General features: G+C 42.0%; 3 protein-coding genes across 5 annotated transcripts in view; 1 reads left to right on the forward strand and 2 right to left on the reverse strand.

Moving 5' to 3' along the window:
* Window positions 1-590: 590 nt before the first annotated feature.
* On the reverse strand, window positions 591-5388 carry phb (prohibitin). Its single transcript, XM_031319026.2, has 7 exons — window positions 5265-5388; window positions 4621-4718; window positions 3613-3774; window positions 3183-3325; window positions 1885-2001; window positions 1696-1791; window positions 591-1544 (listed from the first exon to the last, which is right to left on the reverse strand). Exons 2-7 carry the CDS (start codon window positions 4703-4705, stop codon window positions 1332-1334), a joined length of 816 nt encoding a protein of 271 aa, XP_031174886.1. The 5' UTR covers window positions 4706-4718; window positions 5265-5388; the 3' UTR covers window positions 591-1331.
* Window positions 5389-9184: 3796 nt separating this feature from the next.
* On the forward strand, window positions 9185-15541 carry si:busm1-163l24.3. Of its 3 annotated transcripts, none has more exons than XM_031318618.2 (6): window positions 9185-9321; window positions 10297-10517; window positions 10899-11002; window positions 11099-13909; window positions 14351-14559; window positions 14652-15541. In XM_031318618.2, the coding sequence occupies exons 2-6, from the start codon at window positions 10334-10336 to the stop codon at window positions 14737-14739; spliced, it is 3396 nt and encodes a 1131-aa protein (XP_031174478.1). In that variant the 5' UTR covers window positions 9185-9321; window positions 10297-10333; the 3' UTR covers window positions 14740-15541. The 3 variants fall into 3 exon arrangements, with proteins under 3 accessions (XP_031174478.1, XP_031174477.1, XP_035852302.1); XM_031318617.2 differs by having other exon boundaries at window positions 10334-10517; XM_035996409.1 differs by having other exon boundaries at window positions 9187-9310; window positions 10332-10517.
* Window positions 15542-16465: 924 nt separating this feature from the next.
* Window positions 16466-27740, reverse strand: part of vat1 (vesicle amine transport 1) — a 31180-nt gene continuing 19905 nt past the window's right edge. Inside the window, exons 5-6 of the mRNA XM_031318619.2 lie at window positions 25623-25864; window positions 16466-20785 (exon numbers count right to left, since the gene is read on the reverse strand). Coding sequence (XP_031174479.1) covers window positions 20537-20785; window positions 25623-25864 — 491 coding nt within the window. The 3' untranslated portion in view covers window positions 16466-20536. The remainder of the gene's footprint in view (window positions 20786-25622; window positions 25865-27740) is intronic.

The raw sequence follows: 27740 nt of genomic DNA on the forward strand, positions 1-27740 counted from the left end.
TGATTTTATTCTATTTTTACCATCGACTCTTAATCTTTAATTAATATACCTCTTCAATTTGATGAGTTTGATGTTGGATTTTGAACTAAGTTTTTGTTGTCTGGACACACAGGCGTTCCCATTTGTCTCCCAGGAAAGTGACCAAATTCAATATTTTATGGAATATATTATGCTAAAAGATAAATAACATTCGCGACAATGCATAGCATCAGGGTTTCAAAATGGATCATCGATATAAAACATAGTTTAGATATCTAAAATGCAGTATCCTTAATTTCAGCCATTACTTCTTCTAAAATTAATTGTATTTAAGTTAAACTATGATTTCATCTATATACCAGGACACAAAGAGCCCCAATAGTTGCATTAAAGCTACCAATGACATATTGGAACAATTGTATCCATTTTGAAACATTATGGAGGAATTAAGGCAACAATGAACAGTACAACTGACTGCTTATCGTCTACAATATTTATAAATAAAAAAAAGGGAATGCAATTATGACACACCCTCCTGTGGCGACGATTATAATTACACTCAATACAAAATACTATTCACCTCTGAGGGCTTTAACAACAAGCATGACCACTGGGAGGTAGAAAGACAATTTTATTGTTGCCTTGAGCCATTTCTGGAACATGGGGCGTACACTTTCTCCACACAAACTAAAGACACCGCGACGACTGTAAAGAATGAAGGATCATCCCCTACTATTTGACTGGCACATGCCAATTGATTGGGAGGGCCAATATTATTCATGAAGAAATAATTTGCTAGAAAGCAGATATATTCCACAGATTTAATCCTTCTGGCAAATCAAAACACAAAGAATTAAAGTTAAATGAATACACCATCTCTAGTCAGTTATGTCAGTGAATCAAAAGGAGAGCCTTTCGTTACAGATCTGAATATATGTAGTTACACAATTTGAGGAAACGTTCCGGAAGATAAAACAGAGTAATGGCATTTATCATTTACTTTCATCATCTCATCTTTTAAAGGAATTGTGTGCTTTCCGCACATGCAGTGCTCTGAAACAATGTAGCAAAGACTAATCTTTTGAGAATTTACTGCATTGTCAATTTTTATATATATAGGTTACCCTCCACTTCTTTACACATGGTTGGACTTCATAAATGCATCCATCACAGATATCTCACTCTGTCTCCCAACATCCTGCTGTTAGCAGAGCCCAGTCCAGAGTTGGTTAGAGAAGGAGTGGGAGAAATGGGTGTGAAGTTGAATGTCCTTTATTAAATCCTCCAACCACCCCTTCCATGGCCCTTATAACAGCTGGTGACAGCGAGAGTAGGCTACACATGAGAGGTTATCACTGGGGCAACTGGATCAATGTGCGCTGTCCTGATGGCAGGTAAGTGACATTGCGGGAGCGGGAGAGCTGGAAAGCGATGTCCTCAGCTGCCTCCAGCTTACGTAGCTCTACCAGACCATCACCAGCCTCCATCAGGGAGTTGGCGATGAGCAAGGCAGCCTGGGAATCTCCTTCTGCTGAGATGATGGTCGCCTGCTTCTGTTGCTCTGCCTTAAAAGGATAAAAAGATTTTGTGAGCTGCCTTAATTCACATTAACTGTAATAAACCATCCACCCTTTCCCCCATGGAGACTTTGTCACGCATTTCTGAATGCACAAGTAGTATAGGGATGACCTGTGTGTTATAAAATAAAACAAATACCTTTTCGACAATGAAACGGGCCCTCTCAGCCTCCTGCTGGGCCACCTGCTTCATCTCAACAGCCTCTGTGAATTCCTTGCCAAAGGTCAAGTGTGTCTGAAGGAACACGATACAATTATTTCTCCAACTTAATATCCAACTAAAAAGATAACATGGACAATGTTGCAAAATTTGCCAGCAGCTTCATACCAGTGAAACATCATCCAAGATGAGACCAAAGGTGTTGGCTCTCTCTGTGAGGTCCTCACTGACCTGCCGAGACACAAGCTCTCTCTGGGTGATGAGCTCACCAGCATCAAACCGAGCCTGTTGAAAAAAAAGACAGTGGAAGTGTCAGTTTTTTAGCTCACTTATAACAAGAACTGTCATCTGTTTATGTGTAATTATTCTTCACTCATACTCACTAGGGCTGCAACAACGAATCGATAAAATTTGATTAAAAAAAGTTAGCAACGAATTTCATTATCAATTCGTTGTGTCGCGCGACATGCCACTCAGTTGCGGAGATAAAAGCAATTGAGTTGAGTGCCGTGCGGAGTGAAAGAGGAAAAAAAAAAAAAAAAAAAAAAGAGCAGAGCGGGGGTAGAGGAAATACAGAGAGAGACCGGAGAGACCCGTAACGTTGTTCTGAAACACATGGCGGAGGCAGAGAAATCAGTACGACCTAAGTCATCCAAGGTGTGGGAGCATTTCACACTAAATAAATCGAAAACGTGTTAATTGCAAGATAAGCAAAAGCGATACGGCATGGCACGGGCGCACCACGGTGATGATTCAGCACCTAAAACGTAAACATGTTGGAGTCCTTGATGAGGAGGAAGGGAGTTCAACAGCAGCGTAAAGTCACTACAGAATCCTACTTTTGTTCCGTTTTGAAGTGAGGAACGTAACGTCCCTCTTCTGGTGCTGGTGTGGTGTTTACTCGTTATCCAGCTTGACAAGCTAGCGTTAGCTCGTTAATAACAGTAGTAAAGCAGGGGTGGTATGATTTGCAAGACTAAAGACACGTTTTTATTCACTCGCCTTTTTTGGCCCATTCATTTTTCAATCTATTGTCATGTATATATTCTTTGCTTTGTCCCATATCAGTTATTGTTGACAAATATATTTGTGTGTGTTGTACTTTTTAATTTCATTTTAAAGTTCTTTTATAGCACTTTGGCATCTTAAGCTGTGTTTAAATGTGGTGTACAAATTAACTTAACTTGCACTTACCACAATGATGGTAATAATTTAATGAATAAGCTTCAAGTGAACGTGTGTATGTGTGTGTGTGTGTGTGTGTGTGTGTGGTCTGTATCTGCCTGCTCTTTGGGTTACTTACCTTTACACAACTATTAACTAAAACAACAAGTATGTATGCAAGTATGTATTGAGTTGAGTTAGTAAATTAATGCTTTTTTGTTTTTTTATCCGATTCATCGAAAAAATAATCGACAGATTAATCGATTATTAAAATCATCGTTAGTTGCAGCCCTAATACTCACCACTACAGACTTCAAGACCTCTGTGGTGATGGATGGCAGCACCCTCTCATCATAGTCCTCACCAATACTGGTGAAGATGCGTGGCAGCTGGGTGGTTACCGGCCGGAAGAGGATACGCAATGTGATGTTTACATTCTGCAGATCTGTGGGGGTAATGATTAAAGTGTAACTCTTACTGCACATACTGGCCTACAAGTGAAAGTGACAAGTGAATTTTGTGTGCAGTATAAGTTACATTCTTAGGTAATTTTTGCACAGCTTGTAGACCTAATGTTAACACATTAGGCAACATTAGATGTAAGCCTTGCCAGCTTATTTTTGTCCTTAATAGCATTTCCAATAGGCTAGTTGTATCAGTGAACCCATTCAGACTACTGTGACTACAAAAGTGAGGACAACATTACAGCGGTTTAGTAGCTAATTGATGTACCTTTGCTGCCTGTGATGACTGGCACGTTGCGTGGACGGGAGCGACAATCAAAGATTATAGGTTTCTGAACCCAGGGAATGAGAAAGTGGGTCCCTTCACCAACAACATCATCTTGCACACCTCTGAACCGGTCAAATATCACAGCCCGGTGCCCTGCATCAACTGTAGAAAGGAGTATAGTGAGTCTCTCTGCCAAGGGGTTTGTGTACAGCATACTGGTTTTTATAGCAGTATAGTTTATAGCTCTACAACTGTCAAATGTTTTGTTGATTTTTTTCTTTAACCAGGGCAGTGTTTTCCTAACCTTTGACATCAAACCATTTGTTTAAATCATACAAATGATATTGCTGAAGAGCTACACATTACTACATGACTGTTATCGGGTTTATTAGACATATTTTAGGAAATACATTCATCATGCATTTGACAACACACATTCAGCAGTAAGAAACTAACTGCAAATACAAAAGACACAAGCTTTAGAGAAATGCTGGTCGTGTTAGTCTATGGTTACAACACAATAGAAGTTTCCAGGAAAAAACACGCTAGATGAATATTGAAATAATATCAGAATCACGCAATCTGACTTTAAAAAACAAAAAGTTGCCTCAATTGCAAACATCACTGGCGAGAGGTAAAAGTATTTCTTCGGCTGCGTTTTATTAGACTTAGGATATTTCAACATGTGCAATGCATTTCTGTATTCTACTTACTGTCAAATTACTAATTTGTGGGTTTTTTTGCAGCAGAAAATGTTTTCTTCTGTTTCTTGTGCTTTGTTAATTTGCAGGAGTTTTTTACTACATGTTGTACTGTGTATGATTCAATGTGAACAGCTGTAAAAAAAAAGAATTACTCAGTTTGATTGCTCAGTTGCTCAGTTGATTGATTAGAATTTGTGACTGTGTGCTGCAGTGTTCACATCAAGGACATATGAATCACATGTAAGGTCAAAAAGAGTAATTTGGCAAGTTATGGGTTATTAGGTGTCCTATTGACAGCACTCACCATTGAAAAGGGCAGAGTTCACAACACCTCCACCAATGGCGAGGGCCAGCCCCAACTTCCCAATAGACTCGAACAGCTTTGCCATGACAGCAATCTCACTAACAGTGAAAATAAGACAAGAGGTTGATACAATTAGTACACATCACCAACATTACTCCTGCGCGGTGTAAACCATTTACGTGTTTATGACGGTGTTTAAAAAGCCGGTATAAACCCCTTCCATCCAGTACTAGTTGGCCTTGAGAGATGCCAAGGCTGTGGGTGTTAGCTAATTTAGCTCACTAGCTAGCATTAGCTTGACAGCTAGCGGTATATTAAGACAGCTGGCAAGCTAAGCCGAGTAAATCGAGAACTGTATCTTAGCGTTTACGATATAAAATACTACTACTTTTTCATCATTTGAGATACATTAAAATTACAAAAATGCTTTGGTCCACAAAGTAAACCCGGGTGACTTACGTTACGCATGTTATCTATCGCTGATGCAAAAGGGTTGCTCGTGTTCACCTCAACACTTAGCTAGCTATGATATAACGTATTTTATAGAGCTAAAAAAACAGTCTACAATACGCTTCATAATTACTGCTATTCACACATGTAGCTATACAATTAAGTCACGCACACACTTGCATATCATAACTCACCTCAGCTTTGCTCAGATGTCTATGACCTCCACCGGACACGACGTGCGTACAACACATGAAATATCTGCTCCACAGCGCCTGCGCATTGCATATAGCAACGCAGCCTCTGATTGGACAAAAGACAGACCTCTTCTTCTACGGCTTGTTAAGCGAGTGGTATTCAACCTAATATGGCATTACTGTCACCTACTGTTTTTAGAGTTTTGGTGGACCTCAGATGAGTCATTTATTCATTCGTCAGTTCTTCAGGTATTGAAAGAATAACCTTATTGTACAGTGTGACATTCAGTTAAACGTTTTAATCTCAAAAAGAGGATCCAAATTAAAGAATTGTTTAATCTTGTGTGTCTGTCAGACTGATCTCAACCATAGGCTATTACACACATTCTGTGTTTATAAGGTCAAGATTGCTCAAATCACTGCATTCCTTTAGCTATTGTTATGGCTGCATGTGATCAGTAGATCTTAACTAAAGTAAAATACCATTACAAGAAGTTAAAAATACTCCATTACAAGTTAAAGTCCTGGATTCTGTATTGAGTAAAAGTACAAAAGTAGCCTACTTAAAGTGTCAAAAGTAAAAGTAGCCTGATAGATTAGGCTGTTGCATTCCATTATTAGACTGTTAATACTGATGCAGCAATGTAATGTAAGTATAGAATTTTGTTTGTAGCTAGTTGAGGTGGAGATAGACCTAGCTACTTTTAGGCTATAGTTAGGTAATTTAATTCAGTGATTCCCAATTTAGGGGTCAGGTAAAAATCGGAAGGGTCATGATTAATGGGGTAGAAAAGATGAAAAAGCAAAGCTATACAATTTTGTATTCATATTTTGACTTTTTTGTTGTTGTGAAATATTGTATACTTCTACCACTTTGGGCCTGAACAGGTATGAGAGCATCTGAGACGTTTAGAAGGAAAATGTTTCTTTCGAGGAAATGCTATTATAAAATACATGACAAGGAGCCCCACACTGCTTTTTAAGGAGTCGCTATAGCCAAACAAGTTTAGAAACCATGGTTTAATCTTTAACAAGGCACTGTGTTTTATATTTATCATCTGTTTTTTAAAAAAAAAAAAAGAGTAGATAAGTCAGATAAGTATACCGTAGTAGGGTAAAAAGTAGGTTACAATATTTCCTTCTGACGTGTAGTGGAGTAGAAGTAGCCTATATAGTTACTGCCCTACAAAGGCAAAACGCCGTAACATCATGTTTGGTCAAAAATGAGTTAATGTCATTTTTGGGTTATTTGAGACCTCCTTTATCATGTGAATAAATATCGTGAGTCAATTTGATTGTTTTAACGAGAAAATAAAGGTCTATGACAACCGTAACATCCAAAACGATACGAGAAACCACAGCAGAACGCCGTAACAGCCGTTACGGGTCTTTGCCTTTGTTCCGGCTCGCTGAAGTTGAGTTACGGTGTTCTGACTTTGTTTAGCCAGGCATCAAGAGAGATGTTACTGTGCCGCCGTGATGTTACTGTACTCTGGCTTTGTCATACTGTCAAAGTTTGCCGCTTTTAATTGTCACCAAACCACGTAACATACAAACGACACATCTTTGAAATAAAGTGGCGATGGTTGAGATCTGTCAACGTCAGTGACAGCCCGGAGCTAGCTAAATTTAATCTGTGTCACGTAGCACTAACGGTGATGCTGACACACCTCCTCACTTGGAGGAGCCTCACATCAGACGCCGCAAAAAAACAATTATTAAATACACAGGCATCCTACCTTTTCATACAATCCGATATAATCCATGGAAGATATAATCCATAGCAATGCACGTCATCTGCTGTATCCACAACAATCCATACGTGTTTGAACCATATTTCCTTCTTGCAGGTGTTCATGTCAGATCGTACACAAATCCATAATAGCAGCTAGTTATCACTAACGTCCGTACAAAGTAGGCTAACCTAAATGGTCGGTCAACTCTGTCAATGTTATCTCAGAATTAAAAAGTAGTAATCCAAGTCGAGTTTGTTGACTGTGCATCGTGAGCAGTTTGGTGGCCCTTAACCAGGGGCGGTTCTAGGATCAGACCTTTAGGGGGGCTCAGCCCCTAATGAGAATATGACACGGATACAGTGCCTTGCAAAAGTGTTAAACATAATATATTTATCGTTAAACAATAAATATACCTTTGTATTCAATTATAATTAAATTATCTTTATTGAGAAAATATTTATTGTATTTATTCATATTGTATACTGTACTGCAAAGTAACTTATCTGTCATACTGTTTAACTGTTAGTGTTGCCGCACTATCCTGATCATTATAGCACTAAATAGGAACAACCAAAGGTCTTCTATATCATTTAAAACTAATACCATGATGACTAGACCTTGGTTAGGTGTTCTTATAATGGATGTAAGTATGGTGAACAGCAAGCAAATATTGATTATATGTCAGTTACATATAATCTATATGTCAGTTACATATAATCTATAATATAATATGTTCAGCAGTGCAAATGTACTGCTTGTGTGCTATGTGCTGAGGTGTTTTTTCCTGTTCCCACACTGTTCTTATCTTTATGAGGATAGTCTGAGAGTTGCTTTTTTTCCCCTCTCCTCTCCTTCATGTCATGCTGTATCTGTCCCTGCTATGTTATGTTATGTATGTGATTATTATTATTATTCAGGTCAACTAATAAGCAAAATACCAGTGCAACAGTGCAAATATACTGTTTGCGTGCTTTAAATGTGCTCCTGCGAGAGTTGTGTTGAATGTTTTGGATGTAAAGCGCTTTGAGCTGCACTCTGTGTATGAAAGGCGCTATACAAATAAAGCTATGTTATGTTATGTTATGTTACTGCCTTTTGCCTTTGCACGACTCCTTGTTTTTGGCACATGATACAAAGGCAGAGTACAGTAACTGCCAAACAAGGGTCAAAGGTCAATTTTGAGCTCAAGATTTTTTGCATACAAACATTTCTTCATTATAGCAACTAGTTGTCAAATTTTGGGAGTCCTACCTATAATACTTTTGTCTGGACAAAACAGAAACTTTAAAGTAATTTTTCTCAGTTTCACACTCTAGCGAGTTAAGGTCTTTTGCCTTTGCAGGGCAGAGTAGACCTAGCCTAAAATATGCCTCCAAATTGTAGGCTACTTAGTACTTGAATAAATGTACACTGCCATCACCCCCAGGTGTGCGAACCAGCTTGGTGACTTGTAAACTGATCAGTTCAGTTATCACTGGGGCCTCTCTTCCCTCCCTCTCTAACATCTACAACACCCACTGTCTGTGCAAAGCCATAAGCATTGTTAAGGACACAACACCTGTCCCATGCACTCTTGTCCTTACTGCCATGCCATCAGGTAGATGGTACCGCAGTATAACTGCCCGCACCTCCAGAATAGACAGAATGGGGAAGAGCTTCTTCCCCATTCTGTCTATGTTCTTCCCTCAAGCATGACATGATGCAAATTTTTCACACTGAACTGAAATGCACTCCTGCACTTTTTTTTTCTGCTGCTGAATTCTATATAGGCTATTCAACAACCTTCACCTCATTTATAACAATCAGTGCTCTGTTACAAGTCTATTTATGCCCTGTCTTTTGTTGTTTGTTGTCTGTCCTGTCCCTTAAGGACAGGTTTAAGGAAAACTGTCTGTTTTAAATGCTCTACTTTAAGTAGTAATTGCACTTTATGTATAGTCTATAATGTGTGTGCACTAAATGTAGCCTGTCTTGAATGTCGTTTGTATATAATGTGTTTTTTTTAACCTACTTGACTTGACTTGCTTTCACTGTCTATGGTTCAGCCAGGCCACCTAAACACACACACACACACACACACACACACACACACACACACACACACACACACACACACACACACACACACACACACACACTGTAGCTTAACCTACTGTTAAATATTGTTATAGCCTACGTAATGAGACGGCACTTGGTCGCCCCCTCGCGCGGACATGACAAATCACACATTAGTTTGTAGTTTCACTTTTCCTCCATGGCTTGTAGTCTAAAGTGTGACGATCTTTGAAAGATAGCGAGAACCACCGTGAAACAGTTGTAAGGTCAGTAATCGTTACAAATCTTAAAGATATCCAAGATATTGTGTGACATAGTAACAGCGGTGTATGCAAAGTGAAGATCCGTCGATAGTGCGATAGACGGATTTGTCTGATTTTTTTCCACTTCCTTGACACCCCGCTCTGCAATGTGGCTTTCCTGCTCGCTTCTACATATTCTACTCGCTTCTACATATTCTACTCAACATTTTGCGCACATGTTGAAGGGTGGCTGCAAATTAGACCAACATAGTCTATCATAATATGATAGTTATTTTACCAGATATCTCTTGTTTGTGTGTGTGTCAAAAGCAACATCTAGCCTAGTTCATAAAGAAATGCTGTTTTGGAGCAGTTCATTCTTTGTCAATCAGTTTCCAACACGACAGCAGCCAACTGTTGGTAGAAATGAAGAAGAAGGGGCGTTCCGATCATCATCTGTGACAATCTGCACATATTATTTACTATTTCTACATTTCATATTGCACGATTTGAACTAAAATGGCAACACGTTTTCTTTAACAATACGGAGCAAATATCTCATATGGCATTAAGATAGGCTACTCAAATATCAGTTGCCATAGCCTGTTATTATCTTAGCCTGTCAATGTTTCAAAGAACCAGCTTTAGAGGAATTAGAGCGAGACACCTTAAAAAGATTTAAGATTGACAATTATTATTTGCTGAGAATTTCAACAAAAGGCTTATTAATGATGGCACATGAAATGGACGTTTTGGAGTTAATGTTGATGTAGTGTCCTAGTAACCCCCAATAGAGGGTGTTCTGTTATCAAATATGTCTCCCATCCTATTTGCAAGGGTGGGGTCTGTGAATGCTTGGCTGATATTTTTACATGAACAGCTTCAGGAAGAGCTGTTGTGTTTTGACTTTTTGTTATCATCCTGTTGATATTCACGCTCACTGTTTTTGCAGAATTATGACATTTTTTGCGCTGCTTTCTTCAATCACTCTTAAAATAGGTTTTCTACACAGCAGCGATTGTGTTTCTCCCAGCAGATGGCAGAGCCGGGCAGGTCTGTGAGGGTAAGTGGTCTGCCCACAGACATTGAGGATGACAGACTGAAAGACAAGCTAATTATCCACTTCTTGAGAGCCAGGAATGGAGGAGGGGAAATAAACTCCGTCACCATTGTCAAGGCAACGCCCGTCTCTGCCCTCATCACCTTCGAGGACAGTGGAGGTCAGTGGGGTCAGGTTGTGTGCATGTCTGTGCATATGAAGTGTATGGAGGGGGATTTTTCTGAATACTTAAATGGTTCCATTACAGAATCATGTTGGTGTGAAAATGCTATTAACAATATTATATTATCTACATTACCACTCAGGTCTGACAATAGAACAGTTAATGCTTCATTAACTTTCACTCTAAAGACTCCAAAAATGTAACTGCAGTAATTTGCAAAGTATCAGTAACATATATCACTCTGTCGGCTGTCATCAGTGATTTACACTAAGCTGGAATGTTGACATGCAAGTCAATGAAATAGCCAATGGTAAAGCGCTTAGTCAGGATGCTTCACAGACTGAGATTGATTTCCGTCTGGTGACCCCTCTCACACAGTGGCACAGAGAGTTATTCAACACAGCCAGCACATTCTGCAAGTGGATGAGAAAAGGTATAAAGTCATTGTAACTGAGCACCGTGAAAGCCTGGACCCAGACAAGGTATACTAATGTAGAATATTCGGAAATATGTCAACAAATACTGAAATACAGTAAGATCCATTAGTGTTTGTTGTCTTTCTTTTTATATCATCATAGGTCATTTTAAGTTTATCAGCAACTGTCGACCACAGCCAGCTTCCTGGGGGAATAATGGCACTGACGAGGCTCCATAAGAGCCACCCTGATATCCAGATAAACTACGATGCTGAGGAATTGTGCACATTGCATGGGGCCTATTCCAAAGTCCAGGTGGCTTTGGCACAATTATTTGGCCATCCTGGAGGTCCACAATCAGCAGAAAACAAAGAATCAGGTCAACCTTCCACCAGTGACTCCAGGTCCGTTCAGATAGCACAGAAGCCTCGTACTCTGGAGTCAGATGATCAGAGCAGGAAACCTAATAAGCAAAGAAATCCACGAGAGAAAGTTCACATTGGCAGACCTTCTGATGAGAACAACTGCAGCTCACATAGAGACCTGGCACATTATGGTTATGGCTGGGAAGATACTGGCCAGACAGACGGTGCAGCTCTGCAGCTTCCTGGGCATTCTACCACGCCAGAGGAGGACCTCACACTAATTGTGGATGCAGACATGTTCCAGTATCTGCAGAAACACTGCCGGAAGGAATACCAGCAAATCCTTAGTCAGTATGGTGTTGATGTGGTGGATATGACAAATCAGGGGTTGACGACTCTGTTTTTGCAGGTTGCAACAGGAATGGGGGAGGGTGGTCGAGATCAAGAGGGCCTGAAGTTAGCAAGAAAGGCAATAAGTAGGCTTTATCAAGAAAATGAGACCAAGATCCGTCGAGACCAGCTCTCTAAGAGTATCCTGTCCCTCGGGGGCGGACTGCAAAGGGCAATGGAGAACTTAAGTGTCAGATTTCCTAAGCTTCTTCTGAATGAAGATGATCGAAATATTTACATTATTGGGAGCAGTAGTGACGTGTCTGAGGCCAAGCAGTTTCTTCTCCTGGACCCCAGCGAAGTGAGGGGTAAAACAGAGGATGTAGCCAGTCTTCTAGCCAGATATCCTCCATATGATTCAGGTTTATCAACTCATGCTGATGGCGAGAGTGTCCCCCTCACCATGTCCTCCACTGTAGATTCTCTGGATGACAGGATAGATCAGCTGCTGGGCAGGTCAGAGGAAGATGAGAGGAGAGCTGAAGGAGCCAGAAAGTATAAACTAGCTGCTCGGTTTAAGGATTTAGGGCTTGCTGCGTTAGGCAGTCGACCAACTGACTTCACCTTACGAGGGCTCTCATCTCCCAGTAGACAAACACGCCTTGGGCCAATGTTAGGGCGTGATGTATTGTCAGAAACAGCAGGGATTGCTGATGAAAGCGTCTCCAGAGCATTATCCCAAAACACTGGAGGGGACATATTGTTTAAGAGTGGAGATGCTTTGCCTTCAGTTGCTTCTATGCAAAATAAAACCTCCTCCAACTCACATTTAATTGATACTCGAACCAAGAGTTTAACATCCCCCCTTAGCACAGCTCAGTCCAATTTGTCAGGAAGTAGCCCACTTCCACCTGCTGGGTCTGGATCCACCTTGAAGCGAGCCAGTAGTTTCTCAGGAACGCCTCTGCAGAAGGCCCAAGTTATGAGTCAGAAGAGTCAAGACGACTCCGTCAAGTCCACAGTCGGAGCCAGGGCCAGGTCCTCTAGCTTCAGTAACCAAACAGGGAGGGACAAGCGGGACGTCTATAATGCAGAGATTACAGTTTCCATTGTGATGTGGAAGCACATAAAAGAAGCCTTCAGCACCCGAGTGGACGACCTGACTTCTGATGTCCAGATGAAAGAGAGACGCTCAGAGGGTAGTGGTGATGTGACTGTCACCTTCAGAGGGGCAAACTCATCCAAAGTGAATTCATGTTGGCTAGGTTTACAGAAGCTGGTTGATTCAGTTAGTGTCGACTTCTCTGTGCAGGAACTGCGCTTGTCGGAGCTGGGTATTAATGACACAGCAGATGAAACTTTACAGGCTTGTTGTGCTGAGGTACGTAGCCGGTTCAGGAAGCTTACCATGCAAATTTTAAAGAAGAGCCTATATCTTCTCGGTCCAAGGGAATTGTGTTCTCAGGTAGAGGCTTCACTGCGGGAAGTATTTTCTGGAGATTCAGCCCAAATACCTGAACAACAGGACTTCTCTGGCCCTTCTATCTCACAATGGAATCCATCCACATTTTTACAAATGAATGAGGACCAGAGTACTAGTCTGCACTGTTCCAGTAATCCTAGGTTGATGCTAGAGAGCCAAACAAGCAAAGCTGATGGGATTGATAGTTATCAGGAAAGGATAACAAACCAGAGAAGTGACTTTTGTGAGACAGAGCTTGTGAATGGATCTGTTAGCCAACCGTTAGTGAGAAAAGACTCTGTCATTAAAGAGAAGGTGAAAATCGGAGGTACAGTGGAGATGGATGGACAGAAGACTGAGACATTTGTCAGCCACTCTAAAGCAGGAAATGATAGGAGTGCAAGAATTGTGAATGATGTCGGGTCAACAACAACAACAACAACCCCTACTGATAAAGACATGGCCCTTCATAAGAAAGAGAGAACTGTACATTCTACCCAAAAGGGCAGTATGCAGCAAAGACAAACGGAGATCCAGGACCCACCGGAGGAGTCAAGATCAGGTCTGGGAGGCCTTGGGTGCATCTGTGTGTGTGGGGGGAGTGAGATGTTGATGAAAACTAAGTGTGGGGCTACCATGTGCTCAAAGTGCCTGGACACTGTACATGTCCACTGCAGAGTTTGTCATGAGAAAGAGCCGACGGCACGGGGCATCCAGGGCAAAATGAGCTACTCTAAACTACACATCACCGTACCAGGTCACAAAAAAGACTCAGCGATCAAGATCACTTATTGCATTCCTGATGGTATCCAAGGGGTGAGCTTTTTATTATTATTATTTTTTACATATTCTCACTGATAACTGTTGTATCTGATATATTTCACACATTGTATTGTTTATTGTACACCAGTTTCCTTAATATACTTTTCTTATGTTTTACCTGACGTCACTTTACAGGAAATGTTATTATCCTTTGTAAGGCCTTTATTACAGAGAAGCTATACACAGATAAACTTTATCGTGTTGTAGTTGACACCAATATGATTTCAACAAGCATTTAGCTGAACTATTATGATTTATAGAGTACTGGAAAATACATAGTGACATTGTGCGTAGAAAGTTACTGTACTGTACAAGTTTCTTATGAATGGTGTGTGCTAAGGTATAACATAGAGCTTTTATAATGCTTTTTGCTCACATGTTTTAATATATAAAGACTTTGTTTACAACAGTGGTCTTTGCTTTCTGGCTTACCAGGAGGATCACCCTTCTCCAGGCGAGCCATTCCAAGGAGGGGTGTTTGAAGCCTTTCTTCCAGACTGCGAGAAGACAAGGAAGCTGGTGCCCAGACTGGAAAAAGCATTCAAGCAGGGACTCACCTTCACAGTGATGGGCAAAAACACAGGGGCCAATGTCACCTGGGACTGCATCCCACACAAGACCACCCTACATGGAGGCAAATCAGGGTGAGTGAGGCCAGTGGGAACAGAGCCGTAGAGTTAAAGGCCACACTAGTCCATGTGTCTGAGCTGAACACTCTTCTTTTTGTCTCTCTCAGGAACGGTTACCCAGATTCCACTTACTTGACTCGCTTGTCTGAGGTCTTGACCTCCAAGGGGATCGAGGAGCTACCAGTCAAGTCTTAAGATTAAAAGCAATGTGAGGAGAAGTTCTTATGTAGTTTAAAAAAAAAAAAGTGGTTTGAGTCATTTGCACTGTATTTGTGTGGGGATTTCATGAGTTCAAGGTCATGATGTCTGATAATGTATATAGAGATTGAAATATTTTTCAGATAATAATTATGGCTCTCATTGCAGCCATTTTAGATTTTTAAAATGTTATAACCTGCCTCACTGTTGCTTACTTTAAGATAGGTGATTCGAGTTAGACTTTTTCAAACTAAGAGAAAATGAAAAATGTTACCAACCACTATTGTCCTAGTTATTTCACATAGCATTCCAACATGTTCTTACTGTCTCAGCTTTATTTTGTAAAATAAAATGCATACTATTCTGTAGTGTACATGGTACTGTATAGATATCCATTTTGTATCGTCCTGTGTAGTTTTAAGGATCATTTATCATAGTTTAGTCTAGTTTAAAAACAGGAAGATATTTGTAGAATATTGAGGAGTAAAATTATATATTTTTTAAATCAGTTTGCTTCTCTTCAGTTTTTTTTTTTCAAAATGGGCACAGAAATAAAAAAGCACATCTCCTGACTTTTTGTTATGCTTTTTTTTTATTAGTCCTGGAAAACATGTAAGGCATATGGTAACATTACACACTGAAGCGTTACAAGCTCTAGAGGCCATGTGGACAACATGGCACCACGCAGTAAACCCAGAGTCAAGCACAGAAGCAGCATCAATTCAAAGGGTTTAAAAAACAAAGCCGAGAAGAGTGTTTGCAACCAGGAAAAAAAAAAACAACAACACAAGGAAGGACAGAGTAGAGGAGAACTAGCTTAGAAATCAACCTGTTAGGTATGTCCTGTAGAAAATGGCCAGTGGTGACTGAATTCCAACAGGTGGTGTGTAGTGGGATGGATGTGAAGTGAGTTTCTGAAACATTCCCAGGGATAGGTTAAGGTGTATCATGAATGAACCAGCTGGCCATGACAGTGCCCATGCTGAGGGTGAGGACAGGGAGTCAGGGAGCAGTGGATTGGCTTTAGTTGGCAATGTGATACAACTGGAAGGGCATTCTCCTTCACACCACGCCACTACACAATGACTAAACTATCATGGAAAGAGACGGTGAGCTGTACACAAACACATGCCTTATTTTCTAGTTCTCTCGAATAAACATGCATCCTAGTACTGTACATGACAAACCCAGCCAGGTTGTACTTCCATAGCATCTCTGCAATGTTGCTGTGATGTAAAAATGACTGCTAAGGAAACAATAGCTGCAGGCAGATGTTGTTGTTTGGGTTCTCAGTGTGGATGAGTGAACACAGTTGCTCTGAATTTGGAAATGACCCACTGACAGAGAATCGCCTTTTGACTCGGAATACTAAAGCTTACATCGAACATGGATGGTGTGACAGATGGTTTGTGCAGTGAACTTGGTGAAACAGACTGATGTTGTGTGTGTGTGTGTTAGGAAACGCAAAATTAGGTTGGCTTCTTACATGAAGTAAACGGCTGTTTGGAATGACCTGAGAAACCATATAAAACAAAGAAATTCACCTCAAAGCTGAACGGTGGGTGCCTGTGAGAGACTTCAGATATACAAGCCAAGACAGACAGAAGAGTAGCTATTGGAAATACTACACTCATTGTCTTAGTGCATTTTTCAAACCCAAAACTACGAGTGTTAATTAGTAATATCAAATCTAAAACTGCTGAGAAAATTACCACTTTGTTTATTTTTACTTTGAAACACTGTTTTTCTCACTGTGCATCTCTGAGTTGCTAAGTACTCTTGCATACGTGTCTGGAATGACTGGGAAACCATTTCAAGATGACATTACACTGCAGCTTCACCATGGTGGAAGTGTGCTCAGGCAGCAGGCCAACCGCCCAACTGATTGAGTTCATCTCAAAGGCATCTTAGCTCAAAAGAACCAAGGGGAAAATGTGAAAGAAAGAAAGAGATTCTAATCGGTTTTCCACATGCCAATAACTGCATGCAACTTCAAATTCCAGATGTCAAACTAATGTTTTATTTGCTATAAATGTGTATGGAGAGAGAAGGGGGGCGGTATGGAGCAGAATTTTGGGCCGCCACTGTTGCACCGGCCAAGAGGCTCTGCAGATGCAGCACAGGGAAAAGAGGAACGTCTCTAATAATCCTTGAGTGAACTGAGATCAGCAGTAAAGCGGAAATGTTGTGTCTGGGGCAGGCCAGAGCTGAGCTATGATCAGCCAATAAGCTGGGTTTTTGTGCAGCTGTGTTACAGTATTGGCATCCCTGCACAGCTGTGTGAAAACATCTGCTCCCTCACTTGCTATACAAGCCATTTTGAAATAAACTGAAAGAAATAGAAATCCATAGAGAGGAATACGGTGGAGCTATGGATTTGGAGGATATTTGCAGATTTCTGCGAATCTATGTATTTTGGTGGAGTATTGAACCTTAAATGCACCATGTCCAGTCCCTTTTCACTGTGATACTAATAGTATGGTTGTAAACACTTCGACCTGTTGTGGTCGACATGATGTGAAAGCTGGTAAAACACAGTGAGAAGGGTATGAATACGGAGGGAGGTGCCTTGGATTGAGGTAAGCTGTGTGCAAGGAGAGAGGCACAGTGCAGGCCTACACTTGAGCAAGACTGCAACCAATCCAAAACTACAAATTGTGTTAAACCTTTTGTAAACTGCAGCAAAAATTCTGTCAGCACCCATAAGCATTTTGGGATACAAATCTGACACACTATGAAAACTCTTATATTTTCACTATTCTTCAAGATTGATGGAAATGCATCCAAAACCAGAATTGTCTTCATATTATTTTATGCACTGTTAATATTCAAAGCATTGACAGAAGAATATACATACAATTTGGCACACATGGTTCGGACCAACAGAAAGACTTCATCACATTTAAAAGGAGTGCAGGTTGGCAGGTCCCCACAAAAGAGTATGAACTTTGAACTTTAAACCCTTGGATAACAAAACAGACAAACAAACGGAAATATAAAGGTAAATTAAAATAACATTAAGTAAAACATCCTCTTTTTTTGTTTTTACTGAAGCGCTTGTTTCTCACATGGCACTCGGAACAGAAGCACCGTCCACAGGTTCACAAAGGGAGCCCAGCAGATTAGAACAGAACACTAACCAGAGGCTGACAGGACACAGTCACTCCCCACACCAGCGTAGCGGTCGTACTCCAGCCCAGTTCACTCCGCCCTGCTCCACATTTTACTTCACACAGTCAAGGATGGATGAATGCTTTGATTTTAGCTGCCACCCAGGAGAAGTTGGCCCGGGCAGGGACTGGCAAGCTGAAAATGAGGGGACCTTTACATGAGTGAGTGAGTGAGTGAGTGAGTGAGTGTGTGTGTGTGTGTGTGTGTACGTGCGTGCGTGCGTGTGTGCCACCTGTGTTTTCAGTGAGCTTCAGCAGATACACTGGGAGTGGATGATGGGAAACAGACTGCAAACCTGGAGCAGAATCAAAGCCTGCGTGGGACTAGAGTGCGACTGCCATGCCTGTAAGTGCAATAAGATCAGCGAGCAGAGTGCAAAAATACTAATACCAACTGTCCTCATAACACAGGCCTCTTATCAGACAGGAGGGAGAGATAGAGTAAGAGGGGAGGGTTGTAGCTACATAATACTGTAGCAGAGTAGTGTGAGGGGGAAATGTGGCATGGGTAGGGTGGGTGCTTTTAAAACCTGACAAATGACCTGAGGGGACACACACATCTTCACACACAATGGCACACCACACACAGCACATGAGGGAGGCCACTCATGCTAACACAACAACTTTTTTTCATTTTTTTTTCTCCAAACATTTTGTTTTGTGTTTTTTTACAAAGTCACTAGTCACCACCTGAGTCTCAACGCTGAGGCCGGGCTCACAGACAGGTAGGCAGGCAGGCAGGCAGCCAGGTAGATAAAAGTTTCAAAGTCCTCCTACATGAAAGATTTAGAGTCCACCCAGTGGGATTTATGCTAAAATGCTAAGGATTTACTCCAATGACATTTCACCAGTGAGACAAAATTCATACTGGCCATTAGGGGGAGCGGTGCGCTGTTTTTGCCAGCACACTGCTAATTGCACACATTGTCAATACTCGGTTTAAATTTCACTGGTTGGGAGTGCAATACTAACAACCTAGAAAACTGCTCCACCTCTTCATCTTTATATCTGAAATCCGACTGTTGGCAAATATAGAGTTAGGGAGGCAGAAAAGAGAGACACAGGGAGAGGGAGTTAGAGAAACAGACCACAGTGCCTCCTCTGACGAGCCTGACGCCTGTTGCTATGCCGACCATAGAAAGGGAAATGGAAAGAGGAGGGAGAGAGAGTGTAGAGTAGAGACAAGCAGGGGGGGCGAAGTATGGACGCCAACTTAAATTGAATTCTCCCCTCCACAGGTCAGGGTGATCGACAGGCGAGCGGCCGCTGTGAAAGCAGCAGAATGCCATGGAATGCCTGGAGGAGGATCAGGGAGGAAGAAAGCCTGATCCTGAAGAAAAAAGGACTGATAGTCACCTTCTTAACTTGCTCATTTCAGACGCTTCACTGTCTCAGCATGACAGTGCCTCTTTCATCACATTCAGAGTGTGTATGTGTGTGTATTTGTGACTTGTTTAAACAGAAACAAATTCTCTCTTAATTGGCACTGCAAACTTCTTGCCAACAGTTGGTCAGCTAGAAAAATCTGTAACTAAGGAGAAGGAAGCTGAGCAATGAGTTCTGCCTCCCTATTCAACACTGCACAGAAAGGCTCATTATGAGGACAATTCATATTCAGGCAAGTGCAAAACTGTAGTCACTACATTAACTTCACTGAAATTGGATTGGAACGCATGCATTATGGAGCGGTCTCATTCTACACTCATGGAGAATGATAAAAGAAATATCGAAGATAAGGCCATATATATATGATAACCAATGTTAGGCCTTCTAGCACTAACACCATTGTCTGAACAATCAAACATCATGATCAAAACCACAATGCAAATATCTCCAGGGGAGCTGGGGTGCATCAGCCAATCACAGGCATCTCTGACTCATCCTCAGTGACATAACTAAGCGTTGGATACTAGAAGAGCAACGTGTGGGTGGGTGCGGTTCTCTGTTTATCTGCCTGCCTTTGTGCCTGTCTGTGGGTCCGACCCGTGGATGGGTTGGGGGCGGTGGTGGTGTTGGTGTGGGACTTTGGGGGGGGGGGAGGGGGGAAGAGGAGGTGGCAGGTGGAAGTCAGAGCAGAACAATTTAGCACAGTGGGAGTTGAGGTGTGGAGGGGCATGGGGGTCGAGGGTGGGGCCGGAGTGTGAGCAGGGATTACGGTTGTCAAGGAAACAGTAATTTGCCCCAGGCCTGGACCGTACCCACAATCCTCCACGGCTCTTGTCTCTCGTCATTCCAGATGGGAAAAATCTTTCGAGTGTTGCGGCTGCCTTCTCAATCTTGTGAGGCAGAGAGATAGGTTTCGGTGCTTACAAGGTGTTACAAGTGATTGGACATTTTTTTCTTCTTTTTAGAGATAAATGCAAGAATACAGGATGGGAAGGGGGTGGGTGGAGCCAGGCCTGAGTAATCACTGCCACTGTGGAGTCGAGAGGGTGAGGCGGAGGGGAGGTGGACGAGATGAACGACTGACACTGGTGTGATCATTTTGTAATCTACCCTTCTAACTCCTTCCAATCCTTTCTTACACTCCACCCCACCTCCCACCCCATCCATCTCCTTCTTCACCCCCCCGCTCCCAGGACACAAACTCTCTGCTGCTCTGCTTGACTATCCGTCCCTCCCTCTCACTTCTCCTCCTTGTTGGGCTCTTCCTTCTTCTCCTCCTCCTTCTTGGGCTCCTCTTTCTTCTTGTCGTCCTTCTTCTCCTCCTTCTTGCCATCGTCCTTCTTCTTGTCATCCTTCTTCTTGTCATCCTTCTTCTTGTCCTCCTTCTTGGGCTCCTCCTTCTTCTCCTCCTCGGGCATCGGCTCTGTGTTGAGGATCACTTTGCCGATGTTGTTCCTCTCCTGCATCTTTCTCATGGCATCGCCCACCTGCAGGAGGGATAGAAGGAGAAAGATGGTTACATAAAGCGAGATTGAAGGGTGAAAGGACGACAAGGAAGATTTTAAATACACCTGTCATTGAGAAAAATCTATTGCGAGTACGCATTAGTAGCCAGTTTCTCCTCCACCCACACATTTCCAAAGCAATACGAGCCTCCTCGTATTTAGTTCCTCTAATCTTCTGTTTTGATACCACAGACTAGAAGCAAATTTTACAGGCTCAAATATAACTTTAATATGCACTATATGAGAAACTGCATTTGTTTAGATGAGACTGTAATAATCTTTGAGGGGAAATGAAATTGTTGCAGCAGCAAAAAGCAAAGAAAAAAAGGGATAACAGAAGGATAACCAAATAAATGAGTGGAATAATATGTACCGCAAAGAGATACTTTCAATATCAGAATTTATTAAGTATAAATATAATGAAATGTTTATGATTATACGTAGACAAAAAAGAAAATTGAGACATGAAGCAGAAAGTAATCATTTCATCTAATATCCCAATGCCACCGAACAACACATTTATTTCAAATCAGAAAATATCATCTCTACATTAAAATGTGTTGATCATTGTGCATTCAAAGTTAAGGACAGAAAGGAGGGGGCGTGAGGCAGATTTCCTGGAGTCTGAATGATGGAGTTGGATCTGAGACCTTGGTTCAATCCTGGTCTAGTTTGGGTGTCAATTCTAACAGGTGCTGGCGTTTAATGAAGGGTCTGATGTGAATTCTTATATCATCATTTCTGTAAAATTAAGTTGTGAGCCAGTGCAGATGATCCAATCAATAAACTGCTGCTGTCTACATCTCATTTTTAAACAAATGAAGAGGGAATTTTGCACTAAAACTTTAACCTCTTACCATTCCTGACAAATTAAGCGAAAACGCCAATCCAAGGCATGCCCAGAAGTTAAGTGTAATCTGTTCTTGAACCATTTGGAGTACATGGAGTCTGTTGTCTAATTTAAAATGATGCAACAGCATTCTGTGGGTATTTATTGATGTAATAATGTGTTTTGGACTAGATATTTTACTGGATTAGATCGTCTGGTCCTTTGCCTATGTAACAAGACTAGTTTTGTCAGAATGTTATTCAATTGGTGGATTACTATGTGGCCTCATAGGTGTGTTGCCTCAATTTTGCATTTGTTTGCTTGTTGAGGTGTTGAGTGTTGACCTGCTATTGTGATTGTATCTTGAAATGGTTTACATCAATCGAATCACAAGAATCTTAGCTTTCTAGAGATATGTCGCATGAATAACCACTCAAACGTAGCAGTTGTGTACAGGCTGTCAGAATTTTAAGAGGTTAAAAGATTTGTGTAGATCAGAGCACGTTTGTTTTAGCCAAACTTAAGAACGCGAGTGTTGTTTAAAGATAGACTTGGAAAAATGTGAACCTATCCTTTAGCAGTGCTTGTTCAGCACAGGTTAATCCCCAGGACACAGCCTTTATCGGGTTAAAACGGTGGTAACTTTAGAGGTGGCTAATCTGATAACGGAAGAGCTTCATACATAGATACATTATACATTTATGCTTTTGGGGACAGACACTCGTGTGTTGACAGCAATCAGCCCCATCCGATGATGGATCGACTAACTTGGTCCCTCTGACTGTAAAACATAACGAGGAGAGGAGAATCCCCGCCAGACCAACCCCACCCTCCTCTTGACCACCGAGCTCTGTCCACTGTCTGTTCCTGTCTCTGTCGCTTCCCCCTCCCTCCTACCTCCAATCCCCCTCTTCGTGCGAGCCAGGCAGACCACCTAACGACCAATGCCACGGCAACTGCGCCATCTCCTAGCAACGTAAAGCCTGGCTAAAACGTGGCCCTGACGACTCAGACACATGGTAAATCGGGGGAGTGTGGGAGTTCGAAGTGAAGGGGAGGAGGGAATGAAAGGGAGCAACTGGTGTCCTTCAGATGAGAAACACGCCTTGCTGAAACTGAAAGGGAGGGTGGGGGCAGTCCGGGAATTATAAGAATCATCTTCAATGTGAATGAAAGTCACAGTGAGAGCGACTCTTTTGATGACTCCACCCACTTCCACTCTTCACTGTCGACAGATCTGTCGATCTGTCGACCTCTCTGGCTCCCAGGCATCTCGGACAAGAGGGTGCTATTTGCGGCTGCAGACATGATCCATTATTCTCCTGGGTATCAGTGCATTTGTAGATAATGAACCACGAGAAACCACAGGAGGGAGGGATACTGCTAATTTCTAAATATTGTCCAATCATTTTTATTGATTATTGGAGCAAAAACGAAGGGGGGACGGAGGATGGAGGAAGGGCTGTGATGGATTGGGTCAGGACATGGCATCTGTATTCAGCTTGTAATAATCAATCACTTATCTCATTAACTTATCTCTCTTATCTCTTTGATGCATATACACTGGAAACTTTCCACACCCGATCGCCTTAAGCCAGACTGAAATATACCTTCTTCTCTCCTCTGTTTTTCCACGCTCCTTCCATGTCTCTTTCTCATACATCAGGGCCCCTCCCTAAGACAGACGCACACACTGACTAAAGGATGTCACCATAGCAACAAGAGAGAAAAAGCAAAAAGGATACACTGTGAGGAGGGAGAAGGAGAGAATACAGCAAGATGGAGAGAGATAGAGAGAGACAGAGAGGGAGTCAATAACCTAAAGACAGAGAGAAAGAGTTTGATATAAAGAGCAGACAGATGGAGAGGCAGAGAAAGAGCGTCAGATGGCGGAGAAAGACAGCGGGTGTTTTGCTGACCAGCTCCGCCTCTGACAACAGAAGATGTTAGCCTCTGACTCCCTCTTTCTCTCTGTATTTTTCACACTCTCTATTCATATCTGTTAGCAGTGTTCATTTTGTCAGCAACAATCTGACTCTGTCTGGCTGACTGAGTTATGCTTGAGGAGACACAGTGCTTCTTGTGGACAAACTTTGCCCGTTTATTGCTGAGATTCATTGAATCTGAGAGCCACACCCAATCCTGCAAATCACACTGCAAAACCCATGCACACATAGACCCAGCTGGCATTGGCACATGAATTCTGGGTGACTGGGTTGTAAGCACATGGCGTAAAATATGATGTAGTACAGGTGTAAATGCATCCATGCAGTTGTGCTGCCTTTATTAAAAAAACCTGGCCTGGATCCTACTATTTTGACAAATTTTAGGCCTAGCTCCAAATTGCCCTTCTTCTCTAAAATCTTAGAGAAGATTGTATATTCCCAGCTCATGGACTTTTTAAATGAACAAAATATTCTTGAAATTTTTCAATCTGGTTTTAAAGCATTGCACAGCACAGAATCAGCGCTTTTAAGAGTTTTTAATGATATCTTTTTAGCTACTGACTCTGGTCACTGTGTTATCCTTGTACTTTTAGATTTGACTGCAGCATTTGATACAGTGGACCATGACATCCTCATTGCTCGTTTGGAGCAGTGGGTGGGCGTCGGTGGCACAGCACTGGAATGGTTCAGGTCCTACCTGTCACATCGGACTTTCTGTGTCGGCCTTGATGATTTGGTGTCCTCCACTGCTCTTCTCTCATGTGGGGTCCCACAGGGCTCGGTGCTTGGCCCTCTCTTATTTTCTCTATATTTACTCCCACTTGGTTCCATTCTCAGGAAACATGGCATTTCTTTTCACTGCTATGCGGACGACAGTCAAATCTAGCTTCCCCTTAAAAAGTCTGATTCTTACTCTGTTAACCAACTGCTACAGTGTTTACACAACATTAAAGCTTGGATGTCTTTAAATTTGTAAAAAAATACTCTTGCACAGTATCGCAAGCCAATTGTGACAAATTTGGGGGTAAAAGTGGACTCAGACCTCAAATTTGACAGCCAGATTAAAGCTGTGGTGAAGTCCAGCTTTTTCCAGCTAAGGCAGCTGGCAAAAATCAAACCAGTCCTTCAGAGACAACACTTTGAGACAGTAATCCACGCCTTTGTGACCACTCGGCTGGATTACTGTAATGCACTTTATATAGGGGCTAGTGGGTCCTCCATTGCTCGGCTGCAACTGGTACAAAATGCTGCTGCACGTCTTTTAACTGGCATTTCACCTATTTTAGCTTCACTCCACTGGTTGCCTGTCCATTTGAGGATTCATTTTAAAATTCTTTTATTTGTTTTTAAAGCCTTGAATGGCCTTGCCCCACCTTACCTCTCTGAGCTGCTGCACCCCTACACTCCCAGCCGATCTCTCAGGTCAGCTGACCAGCTGCTCCTGACGGTGCCTAAAGCTAGGCTTAAGCTCAGAGGGGACCGAGCGTTTGCCGTTGCAGCTCCAAAACTTTGGAATGGACTGCCTCTGCACATTAGACAGGCCTCCTCTCTGTCTAATTTTAAAAATCTTCTTAAAACACACCTCTTTTCTTTGGCCTTTTAACTCCTGGTAGAGTGTTGATCTTATGTGTATACTTGCATATTTGTATGGTGTTTGTCATATTGTATTTTATTTATTTTACTTATTTCTGTTTTATCTTTTTGTGCAGCACTTTGGAAACCTTGTGTTTGTTAAAATCGTGCTATATAAATAAAGTGGATTGGATTGGATTGGATGCTATGCGGTGCACAGTGATGCATTTAGTCACACCAACAACCAGGCATAAATGGATCTGAAACCTACATACAAAGGCCGTTTAATGGAAATACATATTTTAGTGTGGATTCAACCTAAGAAGACAAAACAACATTTCAAATAGTCACATACAGGTCTGGAAAACTAGCTGCATCCGTTGGATATTAAGGATAATATCTTGGTACAAGTAATTTGTTTAGAAATGAATTCCAGGTGTAAAGGGATGGGGAACCACAGTTAGACACAAACCTGCTCAAGATGCCAAGTGGAGTCGATGCGGGGCTTGACCTTGCCCTCCTTGTAGAGATCCAGGATGGTGTTCATGGCCTGGGTGATGAGCTCCATCTCCCCGTCCAGGTAGCCCAGATGGAAGCCGCACACCGACTTGTTCCCCTGGATCAGGCTGAGCGTGTGGATGGAGAACTGATGGTACCAGTTCTTGGCCACGGCGAGCAGGTTTTTCTTCTGGCCGGCGAGCATGTTAGATGTACCTGAAAGAAGAGAAAGAACCTCAATCGCAACATGTGAAGCACCCCTTCATTCCTCCGTCTGGCTATGTGCTTATCCATCCCGTTTAGGATTGACCCATCTCCCAGAACAAATAATCTTGGGCTGAATGGAACCTGGGTCCCTGCAATCCGACATGGTAGGTTATCATATATCACAGGACCATAGGACATGAAGAAATTGGCCGTCCTCTGTCTTACATTTCCAACAATTTGGTGTCTTTCAGACCAGTGCTGGAGGGAGTCCATTAGAAGCGATGCATAATCTTGAACTGAATGAGGCGCACCCTCACATCACGTGACATAGTTTTAATATTCCTTCAGATTCTGTCCCACTCCTCCTCAGGTACATTTCTAAATCCTTGTGTATAATTGATTTACTGATGATGAAATGTTTAAAAGTCTGGTTCATCTTTTATCACATTATCTGCCCCCTTACTCCCACTTTTCCCTCACCTGATCATCAACTTTTCTCTTTTAGCATCACTCGGTTACTTAATTGACAGAAAATAACAAAACAAATGTTGTTAATACATTCATCTTTTAAGTCGCTTACCTGTTTCTCAAATTTGGGGATTTACCACTTTCTCTATTTTTATGCCATTGTAAATTAAATGTCTTTGGATTTCTTAACTGTTGGTTGAGAAAAACAAGCAATCTGAAGACATCATCTTGGGCTTTGGTGATATCTCATCTTTTCATGTTTTCCAATTTTATGACATCTTATGAGCCAAACACTAATGGACAAAAATAAGAGACTGGTTCATCTTTAGGCAGCATGTCAAATCCACATTAAGTCCTGTCAGGTACCTCTACTGGTTAGTTCTGGTTTATATCTTTGCTCCGCCTCTCTCACAGTCTCACCTACACCTTCCACCCGGAAAACCTCTTTAGCACTTCGTCTCTCACCTCTGTCGCCACATCCGCCTCCTATTCCTTCCTTTTGTGTTCACATCGGCTCCTATGCTCTCTGTGTCTCTCTCGGGGGAAACAGACAACACAAAGCATGCTCTGAGAGAAGAGAGGGACCCAGCCTGCTACATTCAGACACATTCCAGGTTTCGTGTGGATAGAACGCCCATTGTTCCGCCATGCATACTTCTGATAAGCTGGAAGAGAAGCAACCAGCAAACAGGGTGGGGAGGACCTGGAGGGGGGGGTGATTGGCGATGGTGGGGGGGGGGGGGCACCATGCTGAGTAGTGGGTTTTTGTGCAGCATGCAAAGGCAAGGCCCTGTTCTTCATGGATGCCGACCCCGCCCACTATTGCATGCATGCTGGTTCCAGATTGGCATCGCCACAGAGCCAGCGTAAAGGCCTTCCCACAGATGACACACAGCACACTGAGGACATGGACTTCTACAGAGAGGTCACACTGCCCACCAGGAAGCAGCTTTATTCTGTGCGTGTGGAAACCCATGACTATTTCATGTACTGTATTCATTTGCTTAACAGTTACGCTACAGGATTTCGTTGGAGTTTTTATTAAAAATTAAAAATGACGCAATTTGCAGCTGCTTGTCCGAATATTTTGCAATAGAGTGGAATACTATTTTAAAATAATAAGTGAGCTGTAAAGAACTGCCACTTAGTAAAGAACTTACAGATAATCATAATATATACAGTATTAGTATGAGTTTTGAGGGTATTTCTGTCAGCTGCTAGCTTGTGCAGGTAGCTAGCTAACTTAAAAGGTAACCGCTGTACTTCCTACCATGCTGTGCAGCGCTGCCAACAAGCGCTGCCACATATTTGGATTCAGGCATTACATAAGAAGTTCTGGTAACTTTAAAAAAAAATTGAGAATCTTGGTTGGAGAAATACATACAGCCTGGGGGCAAGCTCTGCGTGAGTCTTTTCC

This window comes from Sander lucioperca, chromosome 21 (genome assembly GCF_008315115.2).
Source record: "Sander lucioperca isolate FBNREF2018 chromosome 21, SLUC_FBN_1.2, whole genome shotgun sequence".
Lineage (NCBI taxonomy): Eukaryota > Metazoa > Chordata > Actinopteri > Perciformes > Percidae > Sander > Sander lucioperca.